This window comes from Mustela nigripes, chromosome 5, assembly GCF_022355385.1.
Source record: "Mustela nigripes isolate SB6536 chromosome 5, MUSNIG.SB6536, whole genome shotgun sequence".
Lineage (NCBI taxonomy): Eukaryota > Metazoa > Chordata > Mammalia > Carnivora > Mustelidae > Mustela > Mustela nigripes.
In genome coordinates this window covers 134304034-134329588 of record NC_081561.1, presented here as the reverse complement: position 1 = coordinate 134329588, position 25555 = coordinate 134304034, and the positions used below count along the sequence as shown (strand labels likewise).

General features: G+C 42.5%; 1 protein-coding gene across 3 annotated transcripts in view; it reads right to left on the bottom strand.

Moving 5' to 3' along the window:
- The window catches only part of PLEKHG1 (pleckstrin homology and RhoGEF domain containing G1), a 216714-nt gene that overhangs the window by 40363 nt on the left and 150796 nt on the right, over positions 1 to 25555 (bottom strand). For all 3 annotated transcript variants that reach the window (XM_059401257.1, XM_059401258.1, XM_059401259.1), the window contains 2 exons: positions 15221 to 15321; positions 1791 to 1860 (listed from right to left, as the gene is read on the bottom strand). In XM_059401257.1, the coding sequence (XP_059257240.1) occupies positions 1791 to 1860; positions 15221 to 15321 (171 nt within the window). The remainder of the gene's footprint in view (positions 1 to 1790; positions 1861 to 15220; positions 15322 to 25555) is intronic.

Below are 25555 nucleotides of genomic sequence, written 5' to 3'. Positions count from 1 at the left end.
ACTGCAAGACAGCTCGGCCTGCCCACAGGCGAACTTTTACTTCTGTCTCTCTCTCGAGTGGCCCCTGCAGCCCCTTGTGCTTTGAGAAGCAGCAGGTAAGAAGGACCGTAGTCTCCTTTTGTCAGGAAGGATTTCTGTAACCTCCACATGCCACAAAAGCAAGGTCAAAGATGAATCCGTGTGTGAGCCCCAGTGATTCAGATTAAAGCAGGAGTCAACCGCCAGCTTTCCCTCTTTCATTAATGGCCTCTCAATTAAAGCAATTTTCCATTCCTCCCCAGAGTGGAGCAGCTGGTTGTGCTACAGAAAACGTAACATCTTCTAAATTTCAGGGTGCTGAGTGAGAGGCAGGTTGGGCCAGCCCCAAACAGCCTCTCGCAGAGCCCGGCCTCCATGTGAAAGTGCGGAGCGCTGAAGTCAGTCTTCTAATTAAACTTGGCACTATTACAATGAAAAAATAAGATCTGGGAGTTGGCAACGTGGCACATAAACAGACTTTTATGTGAATAATTAAGCCGGAGCTAAGCCTATGCTGGACCGTCTTTAATCAACTTGTGATTACAGTTACCGGTAAAAGCCGGAGCGTTTCCGATCGCTCCCATGTTGTTTACGTGCTGTGGCTCTGCTAACGTATCTTCTTTGATATACACAGCCCATCTTTTTACCCATTCCTCTCTCTTCCCTCTTCCTTCTCTTTTTCAAATTCCTGCCCTTTATGGGAATGCATTATGACCCAGGCAACACAGGACGAGAATTGTGTGTGGAAGCATGCGTGTACATTTCACATGTTAACACGGGGACCTCCTCACCCCTGCCCACAGTCATGAGGGTTTTATACGCAAGCTTGTCTTCCGCCCCTAAGGAATTACGCTTCAATAAAACCCGGAGCCTTATGTTTGGATTTGAAACCACTGGATGGCTCTGTGGTTATAGGAAACGACCCTGAAACAAGTCCTGGGCCACGTCCGGCATCTCCAAGTTCACAGTGCACTCTGCAGCTCTAAATGAGTGTGAGGACCTTGCTCACACTTCTGTGCCCTTGAAGCACCGCTGCGGAAATCGCATGACGTTTTGCTGCAAAATAATTTCCACGGGACCGTTTCCAAACAAAAGCTGGTGCAGGTTTAAGAGAAACTTGGGAGGATTCTGCATAGAGAAGGTAGCATGTGGGAAAACAGTGTAAAGGATTATCTGGTCTGTTTCAGAATCCTCGTGCAGGGCCAGAGCTGGCGATTCATGAGCTTCAAAATCAGACCCTTCTACTTTTCTAAACCATCAAATCAGCTTAAGAAACATGGAGGAAAATGCATTTTTAAGATAGAAGAGCTTAAAAATGAAGGTGAAAGATCTGCCTCTCTCCAGCTTCCCCCTCCATGATAATTATACAGCCTAGACTAGTGCCATATATATTGTAGATAAAATACCTAGATTCTAACAAATTTTTGTAGCTTGTCTTGAGGCATTCTGTGTATATTTATTTTTCATACATTATTCTATTCTGGATTTTCCTCCCCACCATGCTCAAATTTCTTTCCTAGGAAAGATGCATAAACACCATTTAGTAATGTTACACGTTCTTAGACAACTACTAAGTTAGCATTTCCTAACTTACTGGGGACAGTAACACTATTTTTTTTTTCCTTGCTAGTGGAAAAAAAGAAAAAAGAGTGAGAGAGATTAGTGGCTAACTTCATCCAGTATGGAACAAACCAGTCATTTTAACTTGAAAATGAAAACAATTTGCAGTCTGCATAAGTCTTGGTTGGCCCAGAGAAATGAACCCTGCTTACCTTGGACACAAAACATTCTGCTATGGCCACAGGATCATTTTCACAGTTTTCCAAATCTTGTAGAAGTTCACTAAAATAAATAAATAAATAAGCCAGAAAGTATTAGATTATAGTCTGATGATTGAGAACATTTTATGTGACTCAGAGGTCTACAGGTTCATATGACATTTACAAGAAATCTTTTTTTTTTTTTTTAAAGTAAGGGTTTAACGATGGTCAAAGCCAAAGTACACTCTTGAGGTGGGAGAGCAGGCAGGTCCAGAGGAGGCAACTGCTATAGGAATCATATTTAATTGGATAACTGAGGACCTATTGTTATTATAGCCCAGGCTTGGATTAGGGACTTGCCCAAGATCATGGTACCCCAGGGATTTAAACACAGGTCTGACCTTTAACACTCCCACCTACAGATAAGCCCTGCCTGCCATTCAAGTCTTCTAGATGGTTGGCATCGTCTGTATGCCTGTTCATATACACTTACTTATTCATTCATCAAATAGCTGGCTAGGTACCAAATGCTGGGCAAGGCATAAGAACAAACACATCGGTGAGCCAAAGGAGATACAGTCCCTGAGTGCCATATATCGGTGAGCCAAAGGAGATACAGTCCCTGAGTGCCTGGAGCTTGGAATCCACTGGAATTCCATGAAAGATCACATTAACAAATGTAAAATTATAAACAGAGAGGGAGTCCCTGCCTGGCTCCGTTCGTAGAGCATGGGACTCTCGAGCTCAGAGTCATGAGGTCAAGCCCCATGCTGGGCATACAGCTTACTTTAAAAAAATAAAGAAAATAAAATTATAATGGAGATAGTGCTCTAAAGGAAAGATATGCTGGGAGGAAAGATCTTTCCTCAGATGAAAACCTGTCTTATTTTTTAATGGCAATAACATTATTTTACAGAACTGCATACTATGTCATTGTGTGGATATAGGATGATTAATGTAACCCACTTCCTGTTAGGTAAAATTCTATGAATGGAATTCCTGGGTCAAAGGGCATCACAGAGTTAAATGGTAACGCATTTCCAAATTGCACTTTCTATAAGTCATATTAATACATGTTTTATTATGTTAAATGTTTATTTTAATTAGAGGTATATTACATATTTAAGAAAAAGTTAAATAGGGGTGCCTGGCTGGCTTAGTCAGTAGAGTATGCAATTCCTGATCTCAGGGTCATGAGTTCAGGCCCCACACTGGGCGTGGGGCCTACTTTAAAAAAAAAAAAAAAAAAGTCAAATAGTAAAGCTAAATAATAAAAACAAGCAGTCTCTTATTTTCTGTTTCCCGTTCTCTACTGCCACTTTCAAGAAGCATTCTCAACATCTTGCTCTTTCTATCCATGGCTCGAAACATGCCAATATAGCATTTTTTGGCATTTTTCAATTTGAGATACTATTTATTTCTTAATTTCCCAGATTTCCTCTTGTCTGATCTCAATTGTTTCTAGTATGAAATTTGATTAGATTAAAAGTCAGAGCTTACATTCTGAAGACTGTAAAGATAGATCCTCAGCTGAGCTTGGGAGCACACCATAATTACATTTCCTTTCTTGTACAACCATGTTTTCCCTGGAGTTAAAATCAACGCCTCCACCTTTTTTTTTTGTGCTTCGTTTTCTAAGTACACACCACTCATTCATCCTCAGACTTTGCGCTGGGAGTGTAACTTTTGCCTCCCTGTGTTCAAACATCCGATCACCCGTTGGTTGTATTTTCTTGGTCATCACCCGCTGGAGCCCTCGTCCTCCTGCCCTCTCCTGAACAGGTTAACCTGATCTCCACACTTGCTGGGTTCTCCCAACACCACCCAGATGAAGTACTTCTCCTGGCTCCTGTGTTAGATGCCCCGTTTCTCCCTTCTGACCTGGCTGGTTATATCATTGGATATAGAATTCTTGGTTGGAAATAATTTTCTTTGAGTCTTCAGTCTTATTTTCTGTCCCCTCTTTTAAATGTTTTCCTTTCTACTATCTGATTTTTTTTTTTTAATTTCTTTTCAGTGTAACAGAATTTATTGTTTGTGCACCACACCCAGTGCTCCATGCAATACGTGCCCTCTATAATACCCACCACCTGGCTCCCCCAACCCCCCACCCCCAACCCCTTCAAAGCCCTCAGGTTGTTTTTCAGAGTCCATAGTCTCTCATGGTTCATCTCCCCCTCCAATTTCCCTCAACTCCCTTCTCCTCTCCAATCTCCCCATGTCCTCCATGTTATTTGTTATGCTCCACAAATCAGTGAAACCATATGATAATTGACTCTCTCTGCTTGACTTATTTCACTCAGCATAATCTCTTCCAGTCCTGTCCATGTTGCTACAAAAGTTGGGTATTCGTCCTTTCTGATGGAGGCATAATACTCCATAGTGTATATGGACCACACCTTCCTTATCCATTCATCTGTTGAAGGGCATCTTGGTTCTTTCCACAGTTTGGCAACCGTGGCCATTGCTGCTATGAACATTGGGGTACAGATGGCCCTTCTTTTCACTACATCTGTATCTTTGGGGTAAATACCCAGAGGTGCAATTGCAGTAGTGCAATCGGGTAGCTCTATTTTTAATTAACTTAATGCTATTATGACCTGTATATACTATAAACAATTCTGTATGTAGATTACATCTACTCATATTTATTAGAAATTAGAATTAAATATTTTAAAAATATATCAGTTCATTTAATAAATCTAATACATGTTAATATAAATAACTTTTGTAAAAAACAGATTTTGCATAACAAAAGTTAGAGGAGTAGTGTTGTTCTACATTTTTGTAAATCTCTAATGTTGACCTTAATGGAACACAGATGGATTCTCATATCTGTTTCTACATTCAATCTGTTGCAATCTGTTATTTTTAAAAAGATTTTATTTATTTGAGAGAGAGAGAAAGGGAGAATGAGTGGAGGAAGAGGAGGGGCAGAAGGACAAGCAGACTCCATGCTGACCAGGGAGCCCAACGTGGGGCTCCATCCCAGGACCCTGAGATCATGACCTGAGAGGAAGGCAGATGCTTAATTGACTAAGCCAGACAGGCACCCCTGTTAGTTTAATGAAGCACACAGAAAACAATCTAGCCTCCCAGAGATATGTCACTGGAAAAGAGAGGAGTCTTTGAATACCTATTCAGAAAAGTGTGGGTATTCTTTGACATTACACTGAAACTAAACATATGATAATTTCTTAGAGATCTGTTGGAGTCTGAAACCAAAGCAATGCACTATACCCCCCCCCCGCCCCCGTTACTTTAAAATCCATTGGTCTATCTTGCACATAGAACGGATCTTTTACTAATGCATGATTTCGGGCTAGTCCCAATTTCAAACATTCATCCTTAATATTCCTATAAAAACATTCCTTTTGTAAGATTATTTTTCCTTTGGAAAATACAATCCTGATATTCATACCAATATCTCTTACAGATGGATGGGTATGAATAAATTAAAGATAGTTGAAATCTAATCATTGGGACCTAAACACTGGTTGAAGAAAAACGGCTGAAGAAAAGTAATAGTCAAAGAAGCAACATTTCTGAGCCAGTAATTTCCATTACTGGTGAATAGAGTGTTCAAGATCTAGGTTTTGTGTCCTGGTCTTTTAATACAAATCCTCTTTCTGATCAGAGAAGAATTTTTAGCAGCATTCAGCATGGCTTAACAGAATCCTCCTTGACGATAGTCAACTCCCTGTGTCCTATATGTTATGCTAATCAAGCCCTCTCTGAGCTTTAACTTCCTCTCCAGATCTCCAGAGTGGACTATCTGGTAGGAGGAAGTGTCTCTGGGGACTCACCCAGGCTCTAGGTATAGCTCACCTGCAAATGAATGACTGGCATTCATTGTTCAAATCAATGGCAATGGGTGGGATGGGGCTCAGACACCTTGCAGGCCAACCCTTAATTTTAAGGTGAGGAAATCATGGCTCATACAAGGGAAGGAGCTTACCTTAGTTCACACAGCTAATAATTAAGGGCTACAGCTGGGGTTAGTATCAGAGCTGTTGAATCCCAGTCATGCACTCTCATATAAACACATCTATTGAAAGATATATTTCCTGACCAACTCAAGAAAGCCAAGGATTGGACTCGGCATTACGGTGTTTTTGGTGGGAGACCTTGTCTACCTGTGAGCCCTAGCTTGAGTCACCTGGCTAGCTTTCCTTTGTAATCATTTTCTAAAATAGGACAAACACCAAAAATGGCAACAGTGAGGAGGAAGTAATGGGATTCCTTTTGTGCTCTTGTCATAGGGCTACTGTCCTACTGTATTTGGCCCACCGTCTTGTTTGCTCTCCATTCAACAGTAGTTATTGCAAGGCTCCATGTCAGGCATTGCTATAGGTACGGAGGTATGGGATAAAGAACGTGGGGGTTCACCGTGCTATGGTGCTTATGCTCTGATCAGGGGTGGTAAATGTTAAAAACTAAATCCATAAAGAACATAGTATCTAATAAAAGATAAGCAGACAAGGATGGAAAGAACTAGAACCCATGTACACTTTTGGTGGGAATACAAAATGCTGCAGCCTGTACGGAAAGCAGTTCTTCAAAAAATTAAAAATAGAACTACTGTATGATCCAGGAATCCAGTTTCTAGGTATGTATCCAAAATAACTGAAATTAGGATCTTGAAGAGATATTAACACACTCACGGTCATGGCCACACTTCCACAAGATGTGGAAACAACTTAATCCATGGATGGATGAAGGAAATGTGTTATACACATGCAATGAAATATTATTTAGCCTTAAAAATGGGAGGAAATTCTGTACTCTGAGATAACATGGGTAAACCTTAAAGTCATCAAGCTAAGTGAAATAAGCTAGTCACAAAAGACACAAACAGCATGAAGAGTCCTTGAGGACTCTAAAGTAGTCAAATTCATTGAATCAGAGAGTAGAATGGTAGTCACCAGGAGTTTGATGGGGGATGGGGGGAAATGAAAGAGTTGCTAATCAATGAGCAAAAAGTTCTAGTTAAACAAGATGAACAAATTGTAGATATCTGCCATACAGCGTAGTACCCAAGTTAACAATGATGCATTGTATGCTTTAAGTTTTGTTAAGAGGGTAGATTTCACGTTAAGCTTTCTCACATAACACAATAAAATTTGAAAGCACCATTTTGCTCAAAACAGAAAAACCTAAATGAAATGACAATAGAACCTCGCATGCCATAACACATTATCACCTAATGAGAAAAGTTTATGTGAGGGGCACCTGGGTGGCTCAGTGGGTTAGGCCACTGCCTTCGGCTCAGGTCATGATCTCAGGGTCTTGGGATCGAGTCCCGCATTGGGCTCTCTGCTCAGCAGGGAGCCTGCTTCCCTTCCTCTCTCTCTGCCTGCCTCTCCATCTACTTGTGATTTCTCTCTGTCAAATAAATAAATAAAATCTTTAAAAAAAAATTTATGTGAAAAATAATAAAATATTAGTTTTACTGAAAAATGAAACAAAGCAACACGATATGACAGTATGCTATGTGACACAACGCAAAGGCTGGGTGGGGCTAGAAGAGCACTGTAACAGTCATGGAAGGCTCTGGAAGAAGGTGATATTGGAGTGGGGGAGAGCTGAAGGAAAAACTCGTTTAAGAGATCAGTTGAGCATATCAAGTTCGTTCTGGGCTCACTTGTGTGAGGGTACAGAAGGGAAGCCACTGTGGCTGCAGTTTGGTGAAAACGGGAGTATGGGAGATACAGGAAGAAGACTAACCACAAAATAATATGCCCTGTACGAGGGGAGCACAGATGTGGCCATGGAATGGGATATATCAGCCCCTGAAGATACTCCAGAAAGACCAGGACCATCCTTCTAGAGTTACAGCCTAAGGGTGGGGACCAGGTTTCTCATGGCTTCTGTGTGTCTAATGAACAACCGTTCCTGTACACTGCAGGAAGGAGTGATTCCTAGATTGTGTTTTGTACTATAGCTGAGATTAGAATCGCCCCACTTTTGGGTTTTGGGTATTCTCCCTTTTCCCTGAGTTCCAAATATTTCTTCCTTTTTGAGTAGGACTATGAAAAAGAAGGAAACGTTTCTTACTTACTCACATTTCTTACTTGTTTGGGTGTGCAATTAGAGGAAACACTGTTCTCTTTTACAGAACATATTACATGTAAAATTTTCTCTGACCAGTGATGTGAACTTGAAGGCAGAAACCGTAGTTTGACCCTGAAGATTCTACTGCCTCACATGGGTTAAGAGTCAAGAATGGGGCTTCTCCCCTTCTGGTCTACAACAGACTCTGAGCACCGCTTTCTTTCCCCACCTACCTAACTAGGTCAGCTGTCGTTTTAACCTGTTGCAACAAGACAGACACATGTGTGCGTGGGAACAGAAAATGGAATGAGGTTAACAGCACCAAATGTTCTGCGAATTTCATGGATACATTAACACTGGCCTTGAAAGTCCACTTGAAAAGAGCCTGCGGGTAAAAACATTTCTACCACTGTGCAGAAGTTAAAGAAATTTTGGTGGTGGCAAAATGCACTAAAAGAAAAGATAACTTCCCCCACCTTTCACTGTCTTCATGTTCTATGTACCCCATGACTCGCTTTCTAAATTACATTTCAGGGAAGGAAAAAAGGATGGCCCAAATCATTTTTCTTTTTAGACGAAGACTAGACTTAGCGGAATGTTTTATAAGCAGTGACTTGACATATACAGAATAAAGGGAAAGAGTTAAAGAGAAAGGGGAGATTTCACTCTCATCTTCTGAAGAAGGAAGAGAGCTTAGATGATTTTAATTTTCTAATAATTTTAAAATAGAAATTCAATATAAGGAGTGGTCTTATGTGGCGCCTGGGCGGCTCAGTGGGTTAAGCCTCTGTCCTCAGCTTGGGTCATGGTCTCAGGGTCTTGGGATCGAGCCCTGAATCGGGCTCTCTGCTCAGCAGGAAGCCTGCTTCTCCTCTCCCTCTCTGCCTGCCTCTCTGCCTACTTGTGATGTCTGTCAAATAAATAAAATCTTAAAAAAAAAAAAGAAAAAAGAGTGGTCTCTCTTTCCTCTCTATTCAAAGAAAGATTCAAATTACAGTTTAGGTAACTCTTCTCCACTCCAAGAGGAGGAGTATATAAAACAGTTGGTATTTTCTTTTTTAATTGGAAATGAAACAAACAAAAGTTTTGGGATTTTAGGGGCCCATTCAAAGGGGAAAGTGGTTTCTTTTCACTGACCTAGTTTCCTGACCAGTTAGAGATTTCTTCCAAGACACCAATCCCGAGACTTAAATTTCTAGGCTATCGCAGGTATGACCAGAGGAAAGGGAGATTTGGCTACAAAAAGGAAAACAAAAATGAAGCATCAACTGCATTCCAAAATGTTTTATGTTGGAAGATTTTGAGAAATAATAATATAAATCTAGTCATATACTAAAGTTAAACAAAGATAGTATGAGGAAAGAAGTTATCGATTATAGTCATTTATGAACACGCATGAAAAATTTCTTAAAAAATTATGAACAAATCAAACTTATCAGGGTGCAGATATATAAAACATCATGACCAGATAGGGTTTATTTCAGTAATGAATGTATGATTCAAATAGGATACCTATTAATATAATTTAACATACTATGAATAGAAAGAGAAAAATCATACACTAATTTTCTTGAAGGCAGATTAAGCATTCAATGAAATTTAACACTCATTCACAATATACTAGGAAAATAAGAAAAAGTGTTATGTAAATCACAGAACAAACATCTTAGTTACTGTTAAGAGAGTTAAAGCATTCCTGCTAATATCAGAAAGACAATAAGGATACCAACATCGAATCAACATTGTATGAGAAGACTTATGCAAAGAATAAGATATGAAAAACCAATGGGTAGAAGAATTATAAAGGAAGACACAAAAATTTCTTCATTTTCAGATACTAGTGTTTACACAGAAAACTCAAAAGCATCTATAAACCACCTTTAGACCTCATGGAAAAACTCAGAAAGTTGGAAACTTTATCAACATATAACAATCAACCACATTCCTAGAGGACAATAATAGCCAGTTTCAAAATAGAACAAATATTCTAGTCAACATCATAAGGAATAAGTTCTTAAAAGTTGTCTGTGTGAATGTGATGGAAAAATTCTAAAACACTATTATAGGACATTTTAAAAAGGTGTGATTGAAGAGAAATATTTTTATGGATGGGATGACTCAATACTGTAAAGATGTCAATTCTGCCCAAATTAATCTATATTAAATGTAGTTCCAATAAATATCCTAAAAGAGTTCTTCAGGGAACTAGACAAAAAAAAAAAAAAAAAAAAAAAAAAAAATCACTTGACCATGCAAAGAGTCAAGAAAAGCAAGCTAAGCCAAAGTCGAAGAGTAATGTGGGCTTAACAGTGAAGACAATGTGGTATGGGAAGAGAAGGACAAACAGAGTAAAAAAACAGAATGTGGAGCGACAAATCTGCACAGAAAGGATGTACTTTCTAATCCACGGTGACGGGGCTATTGGCTAGACATAAGAAAACAAAAATTTGGATTTCCTACCATATAACATCTCTCCAACAACTGTAGTAAGTTTAAAGACCAGGCAAAATTTTAAGATTTTAGAAAAATAATACAGCATATTTATGAACAGAGAGTACAAGATAATTTTTTTAAACATTATCTTTATTTAAGAGAGAGCATGAGAGAGATCATAAGCAAGGCGAGTGGCAGAGGGAGAGGGAGAAACAGACTCCCTGCTGAGCAGGGAGACTGACCCCAGGATCCTGGGATCATGACCTGAGCTGAAGGCAGACGGGTTCCCCGACTGAGCCACCGAGGTGCCCCATAAGATAATTTTTGAGGCACAACACAAAATCCACAGATTATAACATTTACATTTATTCAGTGTGGTCAAGCTTATAAATTATATGACTACTTTTCAAAGAAACATTTTCACATTGAAAGTGAAAAGACAATCCTCATATAGTAGGAGATGATTTGCAAGTCAAATAATCCACAAAGATCACTAGCCAAAATTCCTCAAGAATGCCTTCACAGCAGTAAGAAAAAGAAACATCCTGACAGAAAAACGGGCGGGGAATAGAAGGCAGAAATCCACAATTCACACATACAGGAATCTAAGTGGCCAACAAACAAGAAAAGATTCTCAGTCTTTATTGTCACTGACAAAATGTGAAATAATGTATGCCCCAATGGAATATTACATCACAGTTAAACAAGGGAGAAGTATAAATCTCAAAAACAATGTTGAGAGAAAAAAAATTTTGTGAAAGTTTGTCACACTTCATGTCATATTTGAAATAAAGTGAAAGCACATTATATATTTTAAATAAATGCCTACATATATAGTCATGGCAACAGAATCATACTTGGGAGTGAAACACCAGGTCTTAGATAGTAGTAGTTCCAGTCCTAGTGGTATACTGAACCAGATTATACCGGCTTGCCTGAGCCAATTCTGTGTACCTCTTCCTAATTCCATGTTCAGTGAGGTGTTGCTAATAGCTTGAAATCTGCTGTGATGGGATGTTTACACCACAGAAATCAGCAAACAATATAAATCCTGGATTCCCCCTCTCTTGTCCTAATGCCGGAGAAACGGTCGACCAGCACATTGCTGTGCCACTCTCCACAGAGTGAGCCGTAACTGGGAGGGATACATAAGGGGCTCCAACAGTATTTGCAATGTCTTTAGGCTTTAAAGAATTTCTAAAGTAAATATGACACAAGAAAAGGCTTTGAAAGAGTGGGGATAGGGTTCATGGGTATTTATTACGCTACTTTTCTGTATTTTGGAAATATAAAATATACCCTGAAAATAAAATCCAGTCAGCAGAGGTTTTTGGGCTAGCATAAAACCATTTTCTTTTGCCCCTCTTTAATTTTAGAGATTTAAATCTTGCTTAGTTGGTCACAATCATATTATACTATGTTGAAAAACCTGGATCTGAACTAATAACAGAAACTTGAAAATTAGTTCAAGCCCCAACCATAGATTAGTCAGAGTCAGACCCCTGAAATCAACTGATGTAGGGTATATAATAAAAGATTCATAAGAGGCATTAACATAAAAAGTCACATCAATACTTCTTACTTAACCAAGTATAACAGCAAAGTTATTTGAGCTCTAAATGCAGACTCCAGACCTAAAGGAAAGGAAATAAAAATAGGGACACAATAGTATAGACAACTCAGCTGTAAACGTTAAACAAGCAGATGCTATTTTTTAATAGAACTATTCTGCCTTTTTAAAAAGGTTTTATTTATTTATTTGAGAGAGAATGAATGAGAGAGAGCATGAGAAGGATGAGGGGCAGAGGGAGAAGCAGACTCTCTGCTGAGCAGGGAAGCTTGCCGTGGGGTTCGCTCCCAGGACCCTGGGATCATGACCTGAGCTGAAGACAGATACCTAACCGACTGAGCCACCCAGTGTCCCTCATTATTATTTTCAAGAGTATCTGCTTGTTAGGACCTAGGTGGCTCAATCAATTAAGTGTCTGCCTTTGGCTCAGGTCATGATCCCAGGGTCCTGGGGACTGAGCCCCATTTCGGGCTTCCCTGCTCAGCGGGGAGTCTACATCCCCCTCTCCCTCTGCCCCATCTTCCCTGCTTATGCTCTCCCTCTCTCTCTCAAATAAATGAATAAAATTTAAAAAAGGAAAGTAATAATGAAATAAAATAAGTGAATACCAGTAGAAATGTGACAAAACCAGGTATTCAAAATAGGTTAAATTGGATGTCTAATTCTACGTCCTTGACTGAAGGACTTTCCATACCGCACTCCTGATTCATCTAAAAGATGTGCATACAATATGCGTTCTATCTGCCTCCCAAAGCTGTTAAGAGGGTTACAGGAGCTCATGCATGTGCCAGGGATAGACAAATATGACCACCAAAAGGGACAGGCATGTGTACGTGGTGTTCACTGCATGCTCATTGTATTACCACACGGATCACTAATACATTGTCATCCGGGTACTCGTTCACTCTGACTCAGGCTGACAGGTCTGACGTCCTTGTTCAGAGAACACCAAAGAGAAAAGAACAGAGAACCAATTCAGGAATACAAAGGTCTTCTCAATCTTCCGACTTTAGCAGAATGGGTTCTACCACCAAGTTCCCCTCCTGTTGACCTAGGGGGCTATGTCATTTTTACCTATCTTTAAATTAGGAGACACAGGAAGATTTAAACTCCAGGGAGTAAAAAAATACAAACAACAACAATAACAACAACAACAACAAATCCCCAAAACCCTTCTGGACTATGCTACCACATCCCAAACCATGGCCTAAAAGCAGGGCTCCACTCTGACAAGAGGGTATGTGGCTGAATGCCTGGAGTTTGGGGTCAGAAAAGTCCAGATGAGGGATATAAAGTGAAAATGCGAATAAAGCTCTATGGCCTCTGCCATGAACTAGGCAGAAGACAAACAGTCATTACCATCAACTTACAGCCAAACCACCAGAGGCTTAGGCTAGGGGCCGCTCAGCATATATGCCTCAACCCCAGTGCCATTGGTAGCCTCTGGAAGGAGAAGCCCCTTGGGAGGTTCATGGAATTTTACTAACAGAGACTGCTAAAGAGCCTGTTTTAATACCAATGAACATGTAGAGTCTAAATTCCCTAATTCAATTTTTTTTTTTTTTTTAAGAAAGTAAGCACATATGAATGGTGGGGAGCGGGTGGAGTGAGGGAAGGAGAAACTCTTCAGCAGACTCCATGCCCATCAAGAAGCCAGAGGCAGGGCTCGATCTCAAGACCCTGTGATCATGACCTGAGTTGAAATTAAGAGTCCAATGCCTAACTGACTGAGCTGCCCAGGCCCCTCAGTCTAATTCAGTTTCTTGGTGACCTTTCTCTATATTCTTATTATTGTGTCTATTTTACATAGATGGTGTTTCCCAGCCACAGCTGTACATTACAAACATCTGAGGAGCTTTTAAAAACTGATGCCCTACCCCCACCCCAAACCAATTCATTAGAAGTTCTGGGTGTGGGATCCATCATATTAAAAAAAAAAAAAAAAAAAATCTTCCCAGATGATTCTAGTAGTGTAGTTCAAGATGAGAATCAGTCTTGGAACATGCAGTTTTCGAAGTCTCTTGAGTCAAATCAGGGAGATGTTGCAACACAGGCAGTTTTTACATCCCAGGCTTTCAAAACGAAAGGACGCATTGATGCAATTCTACACACAGATCTCCCAGAGGCCAGGCTTGTGCTCCGTGTTAGGGATTCAAAGGTAGCAAAGCAGATATGGATCGTGCCCCCAAGGTGTCACTTATACCAATTTCATTAAGCAAAGAGGGATAAGATGTATAATGTGCATTATGGTTGAGTCATGCAATGACAGGGCACTGCAGAATTTTATAATGGGATTTTACTATAACAAAATCAACACCATCACTGGTTGATATTTTCACGCTTCCTCTGGGCTGGCATTGAGCTATGTAGGCACTTCCGGTGTCTGAGCGCCCTGAAGCTTCACAATAACCATAGAGATGGATAATCTTATTATTTCCACTCATTCAATCCACAAAAGTTTGCATGCCTCCAATGGGCCAAGCACCATTTAGGTACCTGGACAATAACAAAACAGACCCCAGGCCTCGGGGAGTGTTCTGTGAGTGGGGGTGGGGAGGAAAGAAACAACTGATGTAAACCAAAAGTCAGTCATAGAACGTGTCACACAGAATTTGATAAATGCTGGAAAGAAAAGGCAGAGCAGGTGAGGTGTTCTGTGGGTGTCTGGCAAGCTTCGTTGAGAAAGGGAGACATGAGCACAGACTTGCAGGGAGGGAGTTCATTCTTCCACTCCATTTCAAGACTCACCCAAGGATATCTACTCGGCTAAGCTGGGATGCAAACCCAGACATGTTAGAAATGAGCGTCTGTGCTCTTAACTTGCCTACTGCCTGGCAGAAGTTTCACAATGTATAATATACTAACTGATCTGCTTGTCCCAGACCCTTCAGCAAATTTCCTAAGCCCAGTGTCTTTTATGTAGTAGGTACTTAACATATGTTGGAGTTAATCATTTAAATTATTAATTAGTTTGATTAGTATGCTATGACTTAAAGTATTTGTGTGTTTACTGGGTCCTGCCGACTCCCTAAGTAGAAGAAAATTTCTAGAAAATTCAGTGGAGATGGGGTGCCGCAGACGAAGCATGCATGCGTTTTTGGATGCCCTGTTCATGTTTTGTGGGAGAAAAACGATGTCACTGCTCTGTCAGGGAAAATAGGTCTCTACTCTGAGCCAGGAGGATGGACTGGGATAGAATATTAAATAAATGTAAGACTCCCCTAGAACAAGGGTGCGTCTAGGTAGAAGACTTCATGGCATGATAGCACACAGAAATGGATGAAGTTGAGTCAAGGATTAGAGGTTAAGTTCTCTTAGGTGGCATTCATTTGAGAGAAAGTCATAGTATTCCTAAGTGATGGGGATCTTTTGAGTAGGAACTTACCTATTGAAGTGGTAGATATCCTGTATGTTTCCAAAGAGGGCCGATCTTTCTTCTGTCCCCAGGGGAAGTTTTGTTTGGTCCCTGATGCAGTCTAGGTAATCCTGAGAAATCAATGAGAAGGATATCTTAAACACTCCTATTGTTCCCCAAGTCATCGTTTGCTATGCAAGATGAATCTCTCAGAACAGTTTCAAGTAATTATGATACTAATGTGCTCATTAATTTTACTATGGAATACAGAATGTCACTTTTATTAATGCTGACAATGCCCACCTATCTATAGAATGGAGCAAGTTTGAGCAAGAAGTATGGTGTTCCATTAGGCTATATACCCCCCAAATGTATTAGAGTTTCCCTAGATGGGTAACATAATGACCATTGTTTCTCATAATGTCAAATTTTTGGCATAACAACATCATCTTCTGTTTCCTTGACTGATTTGTTTGATAAAAAGATACTCAAATTCATTTAGTGGAAAGCCAGAAATACAGACCTTAAAATTTCTCATCACAAGAAAAAGAATGTGTAGCTGTGTGTGATAATGGCCATGAACTACACTGTGGGGCTCATTTTACATTTATACACCAGCATCAAGTCATTATATGTTGGATACCTTCAACTAATACAATGTTCTGTGGGAATTATATCACAATAAACTGGGGAAAGAAAGTGTTTAAATGTAACCTTGAAATCAGGAAGCTATTGGTTGTTAAAATGCAGAATCAAATTCTTCCTCAAACACCACTTTATAGAAAAAAAAAATTTTTATTTTAAAAAGCACATAGTTCATTTATGCTCTTTAGTAGGCTATGTTAACGAGCCTTGGAAAACTCTGAAATGGTTTTCTGTCTTTTAACACAGCAACAGCTCCCAAGAAGAGCTAATGCGGGCTCAGAGCCACAGTGGGTTAAATGTCTGAGGCTTGGAAGCTTCAAGCTGCTGAGAGAAAGCTGTTTTCCACCCTGGGTGTGAGAGTTCTTAACAGAGTGCTCCCCCTTCCCCAGCAATGCTTGAAAAAATAACTCGGCAGGAGGCAGGAAAACAATAAGAAAAAAGTGAAAACAGCTGAAATAACGTAAAATAAAAAATAAATACAATTCCCTGCTCTGGGCTGTGCAGTGTGCTATGGCCTTCGACCAAACGTCACACAGTATTGTGCAGCCTGGGGAGGAACAGATCCTGTGGAAATCCCAGGCTGCAGCCGCATTCCAGGGTGACAAGAGCAGATAGGTGCAACCAGCTGAGGGGAGCCTGAAACTAAAGAACCATCAGATAATTCTTCCTTCCCCCCCCTCAATAAGCCCCAGTCGCTCTCTCACACTATGCTGCTCAAAGGAAAAACAGGCTTTACCGTCACCATTCTCAGGAGCACGTTTCACAGACCACATCATATAATTCACCGACCTGGCTCTTTAACACTAAAATCACTGGCATGCATGGACCAACGTTTAGAAACCTTTTTTTCTCTCTCCTTTTAATGACTTTATTTATTTGTCAGAGAGAAAGAGAGAGAGAGTGAACATATGTACACAAGCAGGGGGAGCGGCAGGCAGAGGGAGAAGCAGGCCTGATGCAGGACTTGATCTCAAGACCCCGGAATCATGACCTGAGCTGGAGGCAGATGCTTAACCGACTGAGCCACCCAGGTATCCCCCCTTTTTTCTCCACTAACAAGCTCTGTGGGAACATCTTTTCTTCTTAAGACAGTGTCATCTCAATAAGAAGTTAAATTCATCAGGTTTAAGGGGGACCGGCACCCCAAACCCACAACAGCAAGGCAGAGCCTCCTTACTTTTATAAATGGAACAATCAGAAGGAGCTTAAGTTATCTGCAGAGGATATAGAGTTAATGCCTAAATAAAAAATGCTTGAGAAAATTAGAAGTGAAATGAATGCCTTTTGAGCAACATGTAAACCTAACCTACACTTCCTCGAAAACATAACTGCAGTCATTGATATTTACATAAAATTACACATAATACAAAAAGATGGGCTGGTATTTAATTTGCACTGAAGGCTTATATTTGATAGCTGTTTATACTTTGATCAACTTTTTTAAAAAAGATTTTACTTATTTATTCAACAGAGAGAGATCACAAGGAGGCAGAGAGGCAGGCAGAGAGAGGGGGAAGCAGGCGCCCCGCTGAGCAGACAGCCTGGTGTGGGGCTCGATCCCAGAACCCTGAGATCATGACCTGAGCTGAAGGCAGAGGCTTAACCCACTGAACCACCCAGGCACCCCCTTTGATCAGCATTTTTTTTTTTTTTAATGTGGGGAGGTTTTTTTTGTTTGTTTGTTTTTAAGATTTTATTTATTTATTTGACAGAGATTACAAGTAGGCAGAGAGAGAGAATGGAGGAAGCAGGCTTCCTGCTGAGCAGAGAGCCTGATGCGGGGCTCCATCCCAGGGTCCTGGGATCATGACCTGAGCCGAAGGCAGAGGCTTTAACCCACTGAGCCACCCAGGCACCCCCTTTGACCAACATTTTAAAAGGACATGTCATATGTAAAATTAAGGCAGTGACACAGAAGGATCGAGATGGGTGTGAACCTAAACAGAAGCTATGAATAGGAATGAGCCACACCAGATAGCAGGCTAAAGGGCAGGACGGAGATGACGTAGGCATGCCACATTCACCTCGGTGGCTGCCATGGGGTTTAAATGAGAAACCGAACCACCCCTTTTCTCGTTTCAAGTGAAGAGCTTGCTCATTTGCAGAAACCTGATACTAAATTCTTCATGTGAGGGAAAGACCGAGTTAAGGGGCTTGAGGAATTTCAGCTGGGGTTAGAGACAAAGAACCGTGGCCCACTTCCAACAAATAATGGCCTCTCTCCAAATGAAAGAGTTTCAAAACTCCCCAGCCCGTGGTAGGGAAACTAGAATTTAAAAGCTGCTCGTTTTCTGAAATTGTTGAGAAAACAGATCATGAGGAGTCCAGACTTTTGTAGGCCACTCTAGAAAACAGATCAAAGTCCTACGGCCACAACTTGTTCCCCCAACTGATCATAATTAAGTCTTTTAAATATGATACTTTAACCCTAAACCAGTTACCGAGGGCTACTGTAGCGTGCACGACATTAGCAGCTGTAATCATTTCCAGCCAAAATGAGAGGTTCGAAGATATAATGACAGTTGAGTCTGTGCTCAAATAACAGAGTAAAGACACCCATGAAATTTATTAGAGCCTGTCACACTGCTTATTAATTTTATTGGCTTGATGTCAGCATCTGTGGCTACCCTACAGTTAACAATGAAGGATCAATTTAAAAGTTTTGCATTGAAAACAATTATTCTCCACGAAGATCAAAGAGTTCACGTGCCTGGGAGAGGGATGAGGCGGGGAGAGACGCACAGGAAAGAGGTTTCTACTGGTGGACAAAAATACCTATTATGCCATTTTAAATTCTCCCTATTTATCTTCTAATCTCTTTCTGTCCTTAGGATCTCCTTAAGATTGCAAGATTTGTGCGTGGGTGTCCTCCACACATTAACTTTTTTCATTGCCGGTAATGTCTGTTATTGAAAACATCCAAGTAAAGACTAACTCGGTGCCATTTCAAGTGTGGCAAATGGAAAAGGAGCCAGTATGCAAAGTGTCAAGGAATTCAGGGCAGAAATTGAGAGTAAGCGCGTGGAAACTTACAGCCTTTTCACAGAATGAGATCCGCTGACTCTACTGATCAATTTGGGCTTGCATTTTGCATGCCTGATTTCTTCTATTTCCTTTTCCTAGCAATTCACTTTTTATTGTATTTTCCAAATGTGTCAGTGTGTGGCTGGCTGACAGAGAACGCACGCACGCGCGTGCGCACACACACACACACACACATTTCCCTGTCCCTCAGCCACAGAAAGAAGCGCTGGTCTAGGCAGAAATGCTGGAGAAATGGACAGAACTCAAATTCACATTTAAACTCAAATTCAATGTTCCTGAGAGTTTGCCTTATTTCTCTGAGATGCCTAGAGAATTAAATTAATGTCCTGCCTCCTTTTCCCTTCTTCCTCTAAAATAACATTTAAGACGTTTTTAAATTATAACCTTTTGGACATAATGAAGATAAACCACAAGAGGGAAAGAAATACTGATTTAGAACTATAAGTTTCTTCATACTTCACATCCCTTTGACGCTTTCCCGCGCCCCCCTTTCTTGTCGAGGGTCTGCGGTGGAGACAAAAAGATTCCATTCCTAAATCTTCTTGCGGACATGTCAAAGTTCGACCCTACTGGGTTTATAGTTTTTATTCTTTTTGGTTGGTTTTTCTCTTTTTAGTGCTTCCAAATTCCAAGCCCTTGGATATAACTCCTACGTGAGACTTCTTCTTCTTCTTCTTTTTTTTTTTGGTTTTTATTTTGAAGGAAGAATTTTTTTCTTGTTTCTCCAACTCCTCCACCTTTTCTAGAATGTAGTCATCTGTTTATCCCCAAACCTGCCCTCCAAATGCCATGTATTAGGCTAGAACGCCACTGACACCACAATAACTTAGATTTGTCTATCAATTCACAGTTTAAAAGCCTTCACATTCATTCATACAAAACCTCTTTCCCCACCCCCCTCTTTTTTGAGGACACAAGAATGTGTGCCAAGTTCTGTTTTACAAGATAGGAATTTAAAAAAAAATGAATAAAACATGATCCCTCCCCCCTAAGGAGCTCCCTGTGTAGTTGAAAGACAAGTGTAAACAAGTAAGTACAATACAGTGTTTAGGCCACTTGGCTGATAAATATTCAGCACTGGGAGAAAAATGGGGGTCGGGGGCAGAGAAAGAAGCGGTTGATTCCTGGGCTGGGAGAGGCTTTCTAGGAGGTGCGCGCGTGGAACTGAGCCTTGGAGGGGAAGCAGCAGTCTGGATGGAGGGCAAGGGAAGAGACGACATCCAGGAAGTAGAAAAGTGCAGACAGAGGCACAGGGTTGGGTATGTGGCCTGTGGGCAGGACCCTTAAAGGTGCAGAGCTGGGCTGGGGGAGTCCGCCCCAGGTGCATGCGCACTTGGGCCCTGGAGGTAGGCTGCAGGCACCGTGAGGACAGGGCTGATGGAGGGGGACGGTCCATACTCTGTTGGTGGTGGCAACCACTGAAGGTGGTGAAGAAAACAGAACAGAAGCTGTAGAACGGGGGTGTGGGGGGGTGTGGGGCAGAAAGGTGGGGGGGAGCAGTAAGACCAGCACAGCAGGTTGGGTAAACCCAGATCAAGCTCTTCAGGGTCCTCCAGAGAGGCAGGAAGGAGAGAAAGGATGCAGTCAAGGGTGGGAGACACAGACAGAGTCACAGGGTGAGGGACATTGTTGGCTTTCAGGATGGAGAGGCCAATGGCTGGCTGCCCCAAGATGGGGCACTTTGGCATGAAGGCTATTTTGAGTTAAAAAGCAATCAGAACCTGGGGTGCCTGGGTGGCTCAGTCAGTCAAGCATCTGCCTTTGGCTCAGGTCCTAATCTCAGGGTCCTAAGGATTGAGACCCGCGTCCGTCCAGGCTGCCTGCTCAGCGAGGAGTCTGCCTGCCCTCCCCCCCACCTCAACCCAGCCCCTATGCTCTCTCTCACTCTCTCAAATAAATAAAATCTTTTATTTTTTTTTTTTAAAGCAATCAAACCCCAGCAGTTTCAGGAAAAAGTCTTTACCCCACTCCCTCAAATGCCTAAAAGGAACTTAGAGAGAGGACCCACTCCAGAAAGAGCTATGGCCATAGATAGCTCCATTATGATAGGAACTAGGTATGGCAGACAGGGAGGGACTTAAGCAAGGCCACTTTGAGCAAAGTCCTCTCCTCGTTCCATTGTTTCTTTTCTGAGTGGCCCAGCAAATATTTGTTTACCAAACATTCCCTTTTTTTCTTCTTCCTGTAAATTGGATTCCTTTCCTTGGAAGCCCCAGACCCTTGCCCCCTTCTCGTTAGTTAGTTCAGGTTGACTTATAGACCGGGTTGTGCCTGTCTTTGGAATTTCTGTGTCAGTCTGTACATACGCTAATAAATCTGATTTCCTCCTATTAATCTGTTGCATGTCAATTCGATTCTTCGTCTGGCTGGAAGGACCTTGAAGGGGACAGGAATGCTTGCTCTTCGACAAGGAGACGGGAGTCTATGCCTGCCTCTCGCCTTCCACGCTGAGCAGGAGCAGCGCTGTTCTCCTCAGCCCCAGGAAGACCTTTTCTTATCCTCGCTGGCGGTGCGTGAATTAAAAGGCAGTAAGAGGGGCACCTGGGTGGCTCAGTGGGTTAAGCCGCTGCCTTCGGCTCAGGTCATGATCTCAGGGTCCTGGGATGGAGTCCCGCATCGGGCTCTCTGCTCAGCAGGGAGCCTGCTTCCCTCTTTCTCTCTCTGCCTGCCTCTCCGTCTACTTGTGATTTCTCTCTGTCAAATAAATAAATAAAATCTAAAAAAAAAATTAATAAAAATAAAAGGCAGTAAGACCAGACCCTCATCTCCCCATCCATTTGGCATCGGCATGGAGAGAGCTGGAATGTTCCCTCCGGGGAGAGGACCCACCAGCTCTCCTCCTTCCTTCGGACTTCCCTTGTCAGGGGGCTCGTGAGGTAAAACTGACCCAGGGCTGCTCCTGGTAGCCGGGCCTGCAGAGGCCTTGGCGGGGCGGTTCTAGGCCTTGTTGGCTGGCTGGTACGCTGGTACAGAGCTGCCTCACGCCCAGATAAAACACGCGAAAGCACCTGGAAGGATCTGTGGTAAAAAGGAATCAAGGCAAATATATTTTGGCCTCACTCACAGCGACAGGAGGACTTCTTGCGACTCCATCCGGCTCATTTGGTTCCTCTTAGGGTCAAAGCTCTGAGAAGAAATATGGGTTTTATTCTCCAACCACTGTGGACCCAAATAGTGCCCACGGGCATATCATGATGGGTATGATGGGTTCCGAATCACCGGCCTGCCCCTGCCCCACTCCTGTACTTCCTCTCCCCCTTCCTGAGAGACCTGAGAGGCAGGTGGCAGCGTGGGCACAAAGATGGCCTCGGCTTTCAGGTGTGTGAAGACAGAGGTAACTGTAGGACAGCTCTGAGGAGAGGAGTGTCTTGCACAGAAATCTGGGAAGAAAACCGGCAGTCTGCTTAGAAAGCTCTATGGGGAGCTACAGTGTGTGGCGCTGTGGTCAGCCTTTGGTTTCGGTGACAGTGACAGAAAAGGGGAGACCAGAATGTTTTCCTGTGCTTCTTTGGGGCCCAGGACCACACCAGGCAGCTAACCACACAAAAGCAGCTTTGACGTAGCTCAGTGTCTGCAAATTGTAAGCTGGGTGAGGGTCAGCAGACCAGGGCACTCCTGGGAAGTCTCCTCTGGCCTTGAGGGCACCACAGGGCCCTTGCAAAGGAAACGAGAAGAGTTAAGTGTTGAGTGCCAGGCCAGGGGCGGCGCGGGGTGCCGGGGCTCACGCAGATGAGACCGCAGCCGAGTGGGAGCGGCAGTGAGGGGTTTCGGTGGGGTCCCGAGCTCGCGGAGGGCGGAGCCTGGCGAGCCCCCACAGTCTTAGGGAACCTGAGTGAGGATAATTGAGTCCTGAGTGCAGGAACCAGACAGAACTGCAAACTGAGTTGGAAGTGGGTGAGAGGAATATCCGTTCTGAGACGTTGGGCTACCCAGGAAGAAGCAGTAACTGGAAGACATGTAGAGCCAAGGAGGATTGCCTGATGATGGATCTGTTCCCCCCACGCCGACACCGCCACCCCACGCTTGCACGCGTCCACCCGTGCGCCCATGCACACGCCCCCGCATGCACCCCACACGTGCGTCCATGCACCGTGAACAGGACGGGGCTGGGTGGAGAGAAGGAGAGAGCCAGGACTGGGGACAAGGTAAGAGCCGGAGGAGAGGAAGAGAAACCCATCTCCTGGGGGGTCCGGGCTGGGAACACGGTCTCTCTGAGTGGGGGACGGAGTGGCCCAAATGACATGGCTCAGCTTCATTTTTTGCCATAGAAAAACAAAATTCTAAGGAGTCAGAGCATAGGAAGTAAAACGTTCCCTGTCCCGCCTCAAGGACCTTCCTGTTCTGCCCAGAAGTCACTTTCCAGCAGTAACTGCGGTTAATGATGTGGTATGCGGGTTATCGGCTCTGCTCTGGTGCATAATTACATCTGTCAGAAAGCAGATTGAGGGGCGCCTGGGTTGCTCAGTTCTTAAGCATCTGCCTTTGACTTAGGTCATGATCCCAGGGTCCTGGGATGCAGCTGGGCATGGGGCTCCCTGCTCGGCAGGAAGCCTGCTTCTCCCTCTCCTACTTCTGCGTTTGTGTTCTCTCGCTCACTGTGTTTCTCTCTGTCAGATAAATAAATAAAATCTTAAAAAAAGAAAAAAATGAGATCTATGCTTGATTCACAACTTTGTTTTTTCTACTTAATGTATATAAATGCACATGATTCCTAGATGTCAAGAGAATTCTCATTCTTTATAGTGGCCGCATTGTGTTCCATCCAATAGCTTATTATAATGTACTTAATGGAGACTTTGGGGGGGCCCATCCTATGTGTGGGTTTCCGTATTAAGCAGGTGCCTCTGGAAACAGGTAAGATGTGATCCCTGTGTTCCAGAAGAAAGACATGCGTACATCATGCAGAGTATGACAATGTGAGGGTTATAGGAATTATTTACAAGTGCTGCTATAATGAAGGAAATCCTTCATCTTCCTTCCAAAGAAGCCACTAATCAGGGTTTCTGGTAAAATCTCCCTCTGTAGCCTGCAGATAAAGTATCAGAAGTCTAATCTTCCAGTTGATCTCTTTTCTCTTATTTCTCTGACCACATCCACGGGGAGGAAGGTACAGCCAAAGAAAGGGGAGCTGGGGGTCTCTGGCCACTTCATCAAGCTGGAAACAAAGCTCTTATTGTGGGCACAGTGTTTTCCCTGAGTCTATATAACGGAGCCCACACACAGTGGAGAATGGCCCTGAAAATGCAATATATCACCATCAAGGCAAACTCTTTCTGCCAAGTTTGTTGGGGGTGGGGATGGTGTGGGGGGAGGGGACAGAAACGGGAATGGGGAGGAGCAGAAGTGGGGAAGAGAAGGGGGAAGTAAAAGGGGAGTAGAAAATAAAAGAGGGGAAAGGAGACAGGGAGAGCAGGAGAGGAAGACCACAGGCGCTAGGGAGATGGGGGAGGGGGAGCGGAGGGGGGAGAGTTCAAAGCAGCTTCTGTTCCTGGTGCGATATCAGTTCTCATTCAGTTTTCCTAACTGATGGTATAGAAGCTGATCTTAACTGGCAATATATGAAAGTCAGAATTAATGGCTCTGGGATATTTGAGTAAAAGAATCATAAAAAAAACCCCAAAAAACAAAAAACAAAAAAATGGGAGCTTTCAGCCTCATTTACCCAGCATAATACTTTCAACACATAAGACATCAGTAAAAAATGTCAGGAATGGCCTTTCTTGCTAAGCTGTGACAAATGATACAGCCTGTTCTGTCCCCTCCATTGTTTGGCATCTCCCTCCTGAGATAGGGAGCTAGGAGGTTCCTCTCTGGAAGGAGACGGAACAGCTTGCCCAAGAGAACAGGGGGAGGGAACTGAACTGGGCTGGTCTTCCCAGAACAAGAAACTTAGTGGGGGCAGAGAGGAATTCTGTTAAAAACAGCAATGTGGAGTAGAAAGAGAAATAGATCTTTGCTTAAAGACAACTGGGTATATTTGTTTGGTTTTTCCCCCAAAGACCTTAAGCAGAAAATACACATGAACTGGCAGTCTACGGGAATCGAATGATTGAAGAAACTGGATGAACATTAACATGTTAGAGTTCTTCAAGAAACTGCACGCCCATTTTTTTCCTGTGCTTCTGACAACCGTTACGAAAATCAACGGTCTTTATTTACTTCATGTTGACATCCAGAGGAAGAATTTGATGTATATAAGTGTATATAAATCTAAAAATGTCATACAAATTTAAAAAGTCTGGTGCAAATATAATGCTACAATTAATTAATCTCTTATTGTACCTAGTTAGAAAAGTTCTCACAAGAGTCCCTTCTGTAACAAAAACATGGCGAGAAACTTAATTTTCAATTGGCTTTGTTAAATATTTATTTTTAAAAACCGTGTTTAGAGTTTTCAAATCACATTGGCAGCATTCTCATATGTAAAAGCTCTTCTTAAAAGAGGGGAGGTGGACACGTGCCCGTGAAGGAGTCTTTCTCACACCGAGATAGCTTTCCATACTTATTTGAAACCCACCATTGCTTTCGGTTTTGCTGTACTATTCAATCCCATCATCATTTTTTTTTTTAATTTCTTTATTTGACAGAGAGAGAGATCTCAAGTAGGTGGGGGGGCAGGGGGGGGGGGGGGGGGGGGGAAGCAGGCTCCCCACTGAGCAGAGAGCTCGATGTGGG